Source organism: Lates calcarifer, linkage group LG11, assembly GCF_001640805.2.
Source record: "Lates calcarifer isolate ASB-BC8 linkage group LG11, TLL_Latcal_v3, whole genome shotgun sequence".
Lineage (NCBI taxonomy): Eukaryota > Metazoa > Chordata > Actinopteri > Centropomidae > Lates > Lates calcarifer.
This window is the reverse complement of record NC_066843.1, coordinates 4,756,788-4,770,281: the sequence shown is the minus strand read 5'-3', so window position 1 is coordinate 4,770,281 and position 13,494 is coordinate 4,756,788. Positions and strand designations below refer to the sequence as shown.

Here is a 13,494-nt window from a genome sequence, read left to right as displayed (position 1 = left end):
TTTTGAAATGAAGGTGTTTCTTTTTTAAGTGATTAAGCTTTTCAAAGCCAGAAAATTAAATCTCCACACACACACTGTGGCACGTTGTTATCAGCAGCGAGGACAAACTTCAAACTCCACCACTGCACATTTGGAACTGGCTTTGGTCTGGGTTTCCGATTAAATTTTCGCTGAGGATTTTTTAAAATGTAAAAATGTGACTCTTTCACTAGATCTGTGTTTTTGAAGCAGGCCACTTAATGAATCTTTCTCTTTGTTGAGCACTTTTGTTCTCTTTCTCACACAATCTTGTCTGTCTGACTTTGCCCCGCTGTCGGCTATAAAATTCTACTTTGGCAGTAAAGACTGTTTTAGTATTAGCAAAATATTACCTGACCCATTTTCTCTGTGAATGCAGTTTAAGATGCAAAAAACAAGTGGCTAACTAAACAACCTTCCCAAAAATCACTCTGCAGAACATGTTCCCCACCTGAAATTGTTTCAGAAATCTATGAATCTACTAGAAATGTATAATAACAACATGACAGTCTGTTTATTTCACAGTGGTACTTGGCATATTTTTATTCTTAAAAAGCTGAAGGGCTTACTGTCACATTCAGTAGTCATGTGAGGGATGAAGCTTTGTGCCATTATGATGATGGAGAGAGACAGCATGACAAAGCCGAACCACTCCGGTCATTAAAAGTTGCAGACAAACCACTGAGGGTAATCGAAATCACATAAAACTGTAAAGTCAAAATGAGGAGTGTTTTAAAGGCAGCGGTCCAACAGCAGATCAGCAGCTTCAGGAGCCAAATCAATGTGGGCTGAAGAAACAGCTGACAGTTTCTTTTATTTGATCTACTTTAAGATCTTTTGCAATCACTTTAAAAACACTAAGAGAGATCTGATTGATAATCAGCATGATGATGAAGCAGACTGAGAGAATGTTTACATTAAGCCTGTACTGACATTCACATCTGTGCTGTGAGCTGACTGATGGATAACTGCTGCTGCATTAGTACAAGTGTTTGTCTTTGAATGAGTAGTGTGTGAGGTTAGCGGAGAGGCAGAGACAAGATCATACTAAAAATAATCTGCTTTAAATACAGTGACCACACAATACATCCACTGATATTATATGCAATAATAGTTTGACATGGCAGTAGTAGTAAATGTACGTTTGCATGCTTCACTTGATTAAAGTTCATCCAGAGGCTGAGTAATCTTTTAGCCTTACACACACTCATTAGAGCTTTTTTTCTACCATTTACAGTGCGTTCATTACCCAGACTGCCGTTGGCCTGCATTTATTAGCATGAATGTGGCTTTGTGTGTGTGTGGGTATGTGTGTTTATACAAGGATCTGCATACACTGTATTAAATCTTGAACAATGTAATATGTAGACAAACAGTTTAGAGGCAGAGAGAGATTTTTTTTTTATTTTAAACTCCGCTTCATTCGCAGTTCAGTTCATTAACAGTTTATTAAGAATCCAACAAGAGAGACTCCGAAATAGCTTTTCCTCTCAGGTCATCGTGATTGTGACCTCTGACCTCTGACCTCTGTATCCTCTGTCTTGTGTACATCATTGTTCTCCATGAATATTTTGCAGATCTGCACTCATGTGTGAGCAAAATTATATTGTACATTTGTTAGAGAGTAAGATACTGGTTGCACATATACAAAACCAAAAGAAAACATTGATCATAGCTTTATATATACACATCTACATGTGTTTATATGCAAAACATTTTAGCATTCCATGCACTATGTGTCATGATCTGCCCCTGTCCTTTCCTTGTTGTGTCCATTATGTTTGTTTTTTTTATGTTCCTGTCCTTGTGTGTTTTCATCCCCTCACCTGTTCCCACTTCCTCAATCAGCCCTGCAGTCACCTGGTCTCTCCTCACCTGCATCTCATTCCATAATCAACCTGCTCTTTCTTCCTTTGTTCTTTTGTCAGTTTGTCTTTTCTCTTTCCTTGCGTTACCTCATGCTTCAGTTTTTGGATTTTTCCTGCTAGTTTTCCTTTGTGTTCCTGCTTCCAATGTGTTTTGATTTTTTTCTTGTGTTCCTGATTCCTGCGTGTGTTTTTGCCCACCTGCCATCTTACTCATCTGCTTGTGTTTAAGTTCAAATCTGAACTATAGAGACCATGACCTGGCATACCTGTTATGTACCTTCACTTGTTGCAGTGCAGAACTCCCCTGGATGATGCATGCAGCTACAGAATCCCCCTCTGTTATGCAATTACATCCTCTGTCCACCTGCAGTTGTCCTGTGCACAGGTCCGGGTTTGTCCCATGGTGGGCTCATTCCCCTGGTGTCCCCTCCCAAGCCCGTGGCCCTCCAGCTGCAGTGCCGTGTTCACACGATGAGTCACTACGGTGAATAAGGAGCGCCTCAGCTAACCTCACTTCAGTGTTTCTCACAGTCATGCTGCTTCTGCATACAGGACCATTTCAGCTTTACACCACATGCTTTTTGAGGCTGCTGCACGTGTGTGTGTGTCTGCCTGTCTGTGAGTCTGTCTCTGTAATATATCTGGATGTGAGTCTCTGTGGATCCCAGGGGATGAAAGCCAGTGACTGAGGGGATCCCTCCAGTGAAGCTAACTGTAATTGTAACTGTCTGTTTGACTCAGAGCACAAGGTCGTGATGTGGAGAGTTCACCCCTTAGGAGCTGATCTTGTTGACCTTTGACCTTGTACTGTTCTGGCAGGGCTATGAGCTATGTCATGGGCTCAGATGTATCAGACAGACTGATGCTTTGATGACCCAGGATTACATAGTCATGACCTTTTTGGGCTGATGGCTATAGAGCCATTGATCCTGAATGTGATTCCCTTTCAAAGCTCATTAGCAGTCTCCTATTATATAAAACCCCCGTGGGGTTATACTGTAGGGGTGTTTCTTTGTAATTGTTTTCTTTTCTGACTTTGCAACCAGAGTCTGGTGTTTGTTTTGTTGTGAATTCTTGCTTTCCACCAATTTGCTGTTCATTCTTTATATCAAAGTAACTAAGAGAAAACCTGCTTGCTTTGTCTGTGTGGTGCTATTCGGGAAGCTGACTCACCCCTGCTAACTTAATGCACAGAGTCAGCTTCTTACCCCTAACTGCCCCACTAGCTCCCGCAGACATAAATTGGATGAGAAAGCAAAATGCCAGGTTATATGTGGCTGAGGTAGCAGGAGTATTAAGCTCCAGCAGCTGTGTTCCTGGGCTGGAGCGTCTCTCCTGGTCAGGAGGGAGCGTGACAGTTCCTGGTGCACAAACTACTTAGGAACGCAAGGGAAGAAGTACAAGTACTTCACTGAAGTACACACTGAAGTTCCTTTATATCCTGTGAATGTGTAAGGGCTGTTTTCATTTACAAAGTAAATGTAGTAAATTGAAATATGACTCCTCTAACAGAAGGTTTTTCTTAAGCAAATATTATTAAATTAAAAATAGAACAATCTGCAAATTGTATGAGGGGTTTAAGAAAAGAAAGGGATTTTGCCTTTAATGTAAACACAACAGATACTGTGCTCATTCAAAACTATTTCAAAGGGGTTAGAAACCAAAACTCATCTGATTTTTTAAAAAAAGTGCTTCTATGATAATGAATGACTATACATAACAAATAAAGTACCATAAATCACCCCCAAAATATTGCATAATATTATAATAGAGAGTACAATATTAAACGTTTAGAACAGTAGAAGAAAACAGAAGATAAAGTAATAAACACATTGGTTTCCCCCTGTTAAACAGCAGAATAGCCTCACCATTATATTAAATCAAGCAATTTAACCTTTGCGGCCGACTGTTTGTCTGTGAGTGAATTTGAGTATTATTAGCTAAAGGACAACTGTGCAGCACAGTAAGAGTTATGTAAAGAAATACAATGATGTAATGCAGGAAAAGTCAGACAGAGCTGGACCACGGAAGGACACTGCTATGACTCTGTGTGCTTGTGGCAGCCTCTTGCTCCTCTCTGACCATGTGCTGCTTACTCATACACGATGGTCACAGGCGCTCACAGTTCGCACTCTCACAAGCGCTTCACTGCGTAGTCTGATTGCAGGATTGTGCGCAGTTTAGGCAGTTGTGCACTCACACAGTAATAATGCATGCTGGAGTGTGCATATACACACACAAAGGTTTCCTGACATCTACCTCCTGTGTCCCAGGCATGTCCTTATATGGTCAGAGTCATCAATACTCAGCACATGTTTCATCGCAAAGGCTTCTTCAAAACATCCTGCCCTCTCTGCTCCTAGTGGAGACACAAAGCAGGCGGGCTGGGAGCTGCTGCTCGTCTCCCCCAGCTAAATTTTCCCTCTCACTGCAGCTCCGGCTCACTCATTTTAAGCTCTCAACCTGCTTGGTAAGGATATCGTCTCTGGAAGCCCTTTAAACCCCAACCTAAGCTAGTATTCATGGCTGGATTTTCCTCTCAGTCTAGCTGACAATAAGCCATGCGCTGTTGCAGCTTCATAAGGGGGAAAGTTCTGTGGAGGTGTCATACTCGTCCCCCAAAGCCGCCCTGAGGGACAGCAGTGTTTGGGTTCAGCTCCACTGCCTGAGCTAATGTGGGTCTGCTGTCTGACTCCCCGCTCCAACGGTTCGTGCCCGGCCACCTGCTGATTCTGCTGGTTTGGATGGACTGCCTGGAGCCCAGACCTAACCTACATAGGCAACATGTCCCGCTTCCCTAAACTGTGCTCACACACACACACACACATGCACATAGCTATGGCACAACACAGCACAATGCCATTTACCTCCCAACCAGAACAAACCAGTCAAGTTAATACAATCCTGAAAACTGCACCTCACACAGAAGAAGACCCACTAAGAGGATTTATTTCTTCAAAAAGAGATACGCTGTTAAATAAAGTGTGTGTGTGTATTTGGTGATAGCAAATTCCCTATTTGGATTATTTCGCCTCCTTCTCAGTGCTGCTTGATGGTATTTTTTAATACCGATATCCTCTTTCCACCCTGTTTGGTCTTCTAATTCCCTAAAAGCTCGAACTTGACAGCAACCTCACTGTGGCACTGAGCTCCGGATTCTGCGTGTGTGTGTTCGTGCTGCAAGAAGCAACAGATCAAATTAAGGATATTCCCGATGCCTAAGCTCAGAGAGGAACACTCATTTTAATTAAGGAAATTGTTATGTCACCCCCCCCTCACATTTTGCCACTGAACTTGCAGAACTAATACTGTTTCCACAGGGATGAAAGTCTTACTAGAAAAATTTGGACAAATTGTACTAGTTACTTTGATCACGTTTCAAAAGCATTTATTGTGAGCTCATACTTTCTTTCTCTCTCTCCCTTATCTTTCCCTTTCCTTCCTCTTACTTTCCCCAGAGTCTGTGAACAGGTGAGAGAGGGACACTGTCTGCCCCACTGTCCAGCGACACCATGAGCTGGAGCTTCCTCACGCGGCTGCTGGAGGAGATCCACAACCACTCCACCTTCGTGGGGAAGCTGTGGCTCACCGTGCTCATCGTCTTCCGCATTGTCCTCACTGCAGTTGGGGGAGAATCCATCTACTACGATGAACAGAGCAAGTTTGTCTGCAACTCGGGCCAGCCAGGCTGCGAGAATGTCTGCTACGATGCCTTTGCCCCTCTATCTCACGTACGCTTCTGGGTCTTCCAGATCATCTTGGTGGCAATGCCTTCTCTCATGTACATGGGCTATGCTGTCAACAAGATTGCCCGATTTGATGAAGCTAAAGGAGGAGGTGGGTCTGCTGCAGTCAGAACAGGAGGAGGGGGTTACACGCACAGGAAGCCCAGGAAAATCTGCTTTGGAGCACGCCAGCACCGGGGCATTGAGGAGACCGAGGAGGACCAGGAGGATGATCCCATGATCTACGAGGTGCCAGAGATTGAGCCTCCTAAGAGGCCACGGGATCCACTGCAACCCACACCCAGACCCAAGGTCCGGCATGATGGGCGCAAGCGCATTCGAGATGAAGGGTTGATGCGGGTCTATGTTTTGCAGCTGGTGACGCGTACAGTGCTAGAGGCGGGATTCCTTGCCGGCCAGTACTTGCTGTATGGGTTCCGTGTGACACCGGTGTTTGTGTGCTCGGGAAAGCCTTGTCCTCACAGTGTTGATTGCTTTGTGTCACGGCCTACAGAGAAGACCATCTTCCTGCGCATCATGTATGGTGTCACTGTCCTCTGTCTCACACTCAATGTTTGGGAGATGCTCCATTTGGGGATTGGTTCCATCTGTGACATTCTTCGCCGTCGGCGCTGCCCACCACAGGAGGACGAGTACCAGTTGGGTTTGCTCGGCACCAACGGAGGCGTGGAGGGCTCAGTAGGGGGAGCAGGGCCTGAGGCAGGTTCTGAGGGAGGGGTGGGTGGAGATGGGGCTGCTGATTACGTGGGTTACCCTTTCTCGTGGAACACTCCGTCAGCTCCACCTGGCTACAACATTGTGGTCAAACCTGAGCAGATGCCCTACACGGACCTTAGCAACGCTAAAATGGCATGCAAGCAGAACCGGGCAAACATTGCCCAAGAGGAGCAGCAGCAATTTGGTAGCAATGAGGATAACTTTCCCACTGGAGGGGAGGCCCGCGTGGCCCTGAACAAAGACATGATCCAGCAAGCTCATGAGCAACTGGAGGCGGCCATCCAGGCCTATAGTCAGCAGCACCGGGCAGAGGAGCAGCTGGGGGACAACCAGGATGACAAACCCCAAAGTAACATCATCCAGGCTCAACCTCAGCCACAGTCACAGCCTCAGAAAGAGCGCAAGCATAGATTCAAGCACGGGAAAGGAGGCAGCAGTGGAGGAGGCAGCAGCAGCAACAGCAGCAGCAGCAAATCAGGGGAGGGCAAGCCCTCTGTATGGATTTAACCCCAGAAACAGTGGCATGTATTGAAACCGTGTATATATATACATATATATTAGAGATTGGATGATGAGCTGTTGCAATCTTTCTTGGATATTTAAACACCACTGTGCCTTAAAGAATCCTGCAAGCTGGAGAAGATGTGTGTTTGTGTACTAAGGTGTGTAAAAAAGACGTGATGTTGCAGCTGACAGTTTGTCTTGTCTGGGCTGTCACTGTCTAACTTGAAACATCACACCAACACAAACTGTATTAGGCTTCAGTCTGTCGTTTACATGTCTCATTCTCTTCAAGTCCTAAAGCAGATTATTGACCTCTGTTGTCTTCCCGTTCATCCTTTCTTAGGGATTTGAGCTTTGCAAAATTACTGAATGATACCGAGTTCTCTTTCAACTCCGATTGATCCCTGATTTGGCTTAGCTCATTTTCAGGCTGCTCCTCTGCAAAGACACTGACTCCATTAATCCATTGGCATCTTAATTCTTGGGACATCAAAATGCAATGATATCAAAATGAAGTATCATCACGTTACAAAGGCAAAGGGATGCCATGACATCACTATGCCCTGGCAACTTAAAGAAATGACTTTAGATGACGTTGTAAAAGAATGTTATCACAACGTAAATGCAATAAAATGAAGCATAATTCAGTGTCAGCGCCTAAAGCAGTGACTCTATAATGCAGAGAGAACATCACCTTCCTGAAGGCTGTGTCCTGTCAGTCATGTTCTGTGTCTGCTTTCTCTCCAGCGTCGATCGCAGTGTTACGTTGCTGTGACTTTGCATTCGACAGTGTGTTTCTATATGTTTCCTATGTGTGTTTTTTGATAACAGTGCAACACCAGCTGCTACTCAGGAACCACTGAGTACAGCAGGTGGATTTTTAAGCAGTCTACATTTGAAATTTCCTGAAAGAAGATGTTCTTTTAAACAAGGTGCATAAGCAATCCAGATTTTATATATTACTCTTCAACTTCTCAGTTTCTCTCTCTCTGGCTTTTCATGGCTATTAAACAAGGCTGCTCAGTACTTCACTGTTGCTCCACATGCCTTGTAGTTGACTGCCCCCTGGTGGCTTCTTCTGTAGGGCTTCCTTTATTGGGGAGTAGGTACCAGTTGCCAATGCTACCCATCCAGCAACACTCTAACCAGCTGTAGTGTTCCTTTTCTATTGACAAGCCTTGTGTTAGTTAAGTCTTCCCAACGCTACAAGTTCGGTCTTAGATGCACAAGGCTGCAATATCACCACCTTGTAATGGAAAAGGTATAAAGCCATTACTATAGTATAGTGAGACCAAACACTGTTTGTGTAATGCAAGTGTCAGTGCCAAGATTTTAATGCTAGGCTGCTACAACGCCTGGTTGTTTGTAGCTTTGGAATACTGTGGCCATGCTACTCCAATTGTGGAAATATATGCCTACGTGAGATCGACCCTTTTGTAAAAGCCACTTGTTTTTTGTATAACTGTATGTGTTTTGCTTTTTGGAACAGGATTTAAAATAGTAAACTCCAAAATGGAGTCAATTTTTATGTTTGAGACTGTGTTTTATATGAAAACACTCTTCTTTTTTTTGAGGAAATCTTTTGTAAGATAAAGAAAAAGACAAGAGGTTCTTTAAAAAAAATTAATTGTATGAATATTTATGGTTATTGTGTTTTAAATTGCCTTCCAATTGTAAAAAAAATGTGAAATATGACATAGTATATTTTTATAATATGTCGGCTACAGTGACTTAATGACGTGAAGAAAAAAAGCCAGACTTTTCCTCGTATGTTACGTATCAGTATTTAATGTATGTAGCAACCCTCCGGGCTGTATTTTAATAAACAGTGTTAGTCCTTTTCCAACTTTGTTCCGAGAGCTGCTGAACAGCTGTGTGTAGAGACAAAGTGGCTGATGAAATCAATTGGGAAAGGGGACATGAAGGGCCAAATTATTCAAACCATTCCCAGCTTTGTCACACAGTAGCTTTCCAAACAAGCTGAGATTGCTTACTCATTTCATGACAGTAAACTGGGAGGGAGAGCAAATCTGAAAAGCTGCCACATTCTGTCCTTGATTTAATAAATCTTATCTGAAAGATCATCTTTTCCCTGAATAGTGGATGAGCTGAAAACCACCACCCATGTGATGTTGTGAGGCTGTACATTGTGACATGGGTGTCTTTGCTTAAACATGGTGTACAATACAACAGTGTGCTCGATTAGAAAGACTCTCTGAGTGGTGTGTTCACCAGCAGGCACCACATGTCTGTTCAACAGCAGACAGACATAAATCACCAGAAGTACTTCAGTCAGTCAGTCCCTAGAGCAGTGATTGACACAGGCTCTTCTGACGCCGCTCGGATCCCAATAAGCCACTGGTGATTTACTAATAGATTCCCAGTCAGAGTCAGTCTCATCCCCTGGAGGCCAGTCAGACCTCATTAAATTCTTTCCCAGTAAGTAAAGTTTTGCAACTAAAGTATTTACAACTATTTGGAGAGAATTGCAGAATACATGGATAATAAGCAGCTGGTGATGTTTTGCAGCTGGAGCCAGCTGGAGCCACTAGAGGGCGACTTCCTGTCAAAGGAGGAAGCACTTCAGAGAGTGAGGAAAGGGTGTTTTTCAGGAGGTGCCATGGGGGTACTCAAAGACCCCATCTGTTTAAAGTCTGCATGACTGGCAGCTTGGCCTTACATCTCCACAACTATTCTAGGTTATGTGGCTCAGACATTTTCAGAGGAAAGTAAGGAATTCTGGCAGCTATCCAGGTTAAAAGAATTACCCTGTGGCAGAATTATGTGTTTGTCTCACCCTGTTCTAGTTCTTCTATTGAGTGACTGAAAGGGACAGAGAATAAGTTAGAAAGAAAGTGTGCCCACTGGACAGGGATGGCTTTTATTAGGGTTTATTCTCCTCTGCATATTGTCACTGTCCTGTGATAACCATTTCACCAAAATGTCCCTAGGGCTTTTAAAAGATACAGGACAAACAAAAGGGCCTTGTCTGATTTGATTCCGGTAGTCTGATGGTCTTATAATAAGTTTTGATCTTTGTGACAATGCTGTGAGCATACTTAAAGAAGCTATTTGTAAGTTTTGCTACTTGCTACATAGCCAATGTTAGCATTAACAGCTGTTTACTTTGTAGTCTAAAAGAAACAGCGCAAGTTCAGGATCAAACTTCATTTCTTTACTCGCCAAGAGCTGTCTCCAGCAGTGGAAAGCAACAGCCTCTAGTTCTATCACTTATTTTCTTCTACTGAGGTTAGCATGCCTAACCAGCTAGCTCCGGCACAGCCAGCCTGTCTCATCACTTTCCAATAGCAACTCACTGTAGCTTCAAGTCTGCCATGAAGAAGTAGCGCTGCCCAGAGGGCAGATTCTAATCTCTTATACTGTAAATGCAATGATGGCTGAGACTCTTGGGGAGCAACTATCATCACCACCCACCCTCAGGAAGAAACCATGTTCAGCGGGAGAGAAAACTTAGAAATAGCCCCTTTAACCGATAATGAATAATAATAAATGGGATGAATAATCCTTAATAAACCCAGAGCTGACAGTTGCAGGAATTTAACTTCTTTTGCAAGGTAGCAAAAAAAATATAAAAATATAAATGGGTAATATATAGATAGATAATACATGACATTAAATCACCTAACCGCCTTTGAGATATGATTCACTCAACAGAGGTGATAGGATGATTTGAGCACTGACACACCTTTTGGAGGGGAATTCTTCAGAGGTTGTCATGTGGTGCCACAGTTCACAGGTGCAGCCAGCACCTGTGTAATCAGCATGTAACAGTGTTGGAATAATACTGGCATGGACGATTATTCCCTTGTGATTCATTTCTGGACAAGTCAGACAATTAAAACCGTTTGTTTCAGATCAAAATTTTTGTGGGTCTATTTATCAGGGATACCACAATGTCCACCCTCAGCATCTGTCTGTCTACATAAAACAATGCCTGTGCTCAGAAGAAAGACAGTACTGAGTCTGTGTTATTTCCCTACATGTTTCTTATATAGTCACCCATGTGGGATGTGACATTAAAAACCAGTGGTATTACCAGTACAAACTCTGATTCATACATGCATTTGTGTATTTGTGTGTTTTTCTATGCCTTTTGTAAAATGTAAATTTCTTTGAGTGCCATTCTGGTATCCCCCTGGCAAAGATTTTTTTCATATTCTTTGAAGAATACATTTGATTTGCATGTGAAAAGACCTATTTTCCTATAAAAAATAAATAAATCATAAATACATATTGAATTCAGTCTCTGCATCTTTTGTTTTGGCTCAAGTGCAGAAAAATGAAAAAATAACAATTTAAAAACCAGGAAACAAATAAAGGCTTCCCAGTCTTGAAACATTGAGTATTGTCCTGTTATTGTTGTCAGTATGAGATGTGTGTTTGATCGCTGGAGAGGGTGGGGGGATGGGGCCTCTGCAGTCCTATCAGGAGAATTACAGACACACAGGCTGATGCTATGTCACTGGCAGGAACAACACAGGAGACCGAATAGATGTCACTTCAGCTCACGTCAGCCATGTCATTTTGTTTGTCACTTTGGCAGTTCATCCGGTGACAGATGAACTTCAGCTTGTGATAAGAGAGCGTCTGAGTCTGTGAGGCTTTAAATTACATTAATGCATTACGAGCCCAATGTTTGAATTGACCTTGATAATACAATCACTTCCTCAATAAAGACCAAACAGACAGATGTTCTATAAACATTCAGTGCTTCTTTGGAATTGAAAATATGAGTACAATGATAAATATGCGTCTTCACTCTCTTTTTTTCCACCAAGTTTTTCTCTTTGTGCCTGTCATCGTTAGCGAGTTCCCAGAAAAACTGCCTGGAGAATAGACAACAAAAAATGAAAATGGAAAGTATGTTTTTGTGATTCTCTGAAAAAAAAAAAAAACCTTTCCCTGGGGAGACTAGCCAGTGGGAAACAGGCAGAGTGCTGCAGCTGGATGTACAACGAGGTCACTGCCGATATGAGTGGAATCCCATGAGCAATGTCTAGGATAGCAACTTGTGGCAGCGGGCTATTTTCTCTAAAAAAGAAACAAACATTTCATCCCATTAATGGCCTAATTGGCCGGATGCACTGACCCTACATTGATGTCATTTTAGAGACAGTGCACACAAGCTTTTATTATGAATTTGGAGACAGGAAAAACACTGCCTCCCTGGTCAGTTTGTCTGTGACGGCATCATACAAATGTTTGCATGTTTATGTCCACATGGTAACTGTGGGACGCCCTGCAGCAGGACATGCAGAAGAAGAGAAGTGAAAACATGTAGTCATGTATAGGCCACTGAAGTCACAGCTGTATCGTGATATCAGTGGCCTATATGGTCATGTGTTTGCAAATACATGTATATACATGTACATATGGCTGACATAAGGTTAAAAATGGTATAGGAAGTGTAACAAAACAAGGGAGAATCAATAGAAGAGTGCAGAGAAAAGGGCTGTGCAAAACTATGCTAATAAATCACTGGATCATATATTGTTCCAGTCCTGAAACAAACACTGAGCACAAACTGTGTCCAAAACCTGCTGTTTGTAAGTAGAAATAATGACAAGTTTTGGCAGGTTTTGGGCACTTAGTGGCTCAAAGACACTGAGACGTCTGGAGAAAAGCTTTTACTGTCTGGTTAGACGAGTGAATTCCACTCCAGCAAAGGATTACATACCAGTAACTTTCTCTGATAAATATTTATTCACTTTAACTTTGCTTTCCTCACAAATTGTGCCGTTCATGAACAAAAAAGTCACATTTGTATGATTTTGCAATCGGCTCACAAAGAGTTCTCAAGTTTGGTCATCTACAGCTTGTACATTATTTTTCTATGTTTAGACTGTTTTTTTAAGTATCAAAGTAAGACAAAATAATAACACACCCTTACACTGGAGTCAGTTAAATCTGCATTGATTCAGCATTTACATAAACGTGTTTCCAGATTAGCATTTTACCAATGCGTTGCCACTTTGTGACAGCACAGTTCCTGTGTTGTTGCAATGGTGACAAGAGGGTTAACATATTGTAACACAAGCTCACCATAGCAACCTTGTGTTTACAAAGGTTATAATTCTCAGTTTCCTCCTTCCGTCTTGGCTCAACGCCTCACTGATGTTCCTCTGTGGTTTGCAGTTGAGGCTGCTGGGACACGACCCCTTCACCTCATGTGGATATCACATCCAGCAGTGTCAGTGATGTGGACTAAATAGAGAACAGCCTTTTATAACATTTGTGTAATCAAATGTTAACCATTGCCCCTCAGTTACCATGGCTTTTTTTAAAGTGGTTAAATGTGTGATGAAAAAAAATGCAAAAGATTCTTAACATTCAGTGTGCTGGTGTTTTCATTCATGTATGTAATGATCATCTGAGATGAAAGCACATCCCACTTCCTTTATCTTTGATTTGCATATGAGAATACCTATAGAGGATGGCGCTCTGCCATCTTACCAGGTGACAAACAAACACACAAGCTAGTGTTGTGTCAGTCAGTTCATTCAGTGACAGATCTTCAGCTTGTGATGAGCACCCATCTGTCTTTGAGACTTTAAGTATATTAGTGCATCATGAGTTTAGTATTTGAATTGACCTTGATGATAAAATCACTTCCTCTTCCT

The 13,494-nt window shown here is 42.5% G+C and overlaps 1 protein-coding gene across 3 annotated transcripts in view; it reads left to right on the top strand.

Annotated features, from left to right (window-relative positions):
* Positions 1–11,105, top strand: part of gjc1 (gap junction protein gamma 1) — a 43,870-nt gene extending 32,765 nt beyond the window's left edge. For all 3 annotated transcript variants that reach the window (XM_018660592.2, XM_018660593.2, XM_018660594.2), the window contains exon 2: positions 5,345–11,105. In XM_018660592.2, coding sequence (XP_018516108.1) covers positions 5,399–6,856 — 1,458 coding nt within the window. In that variant the 5' untranslated portion in view covers positions 5,345–5,398 and the 3' untranslated portion in view covers positions 6,857–11,105. The remainder of the gene's footprint in view (positions 1–5,344) is intronic.
* The last annotated feature ends 2,389 nt before the right edge of the window (positions 11,106–13,494 follow it).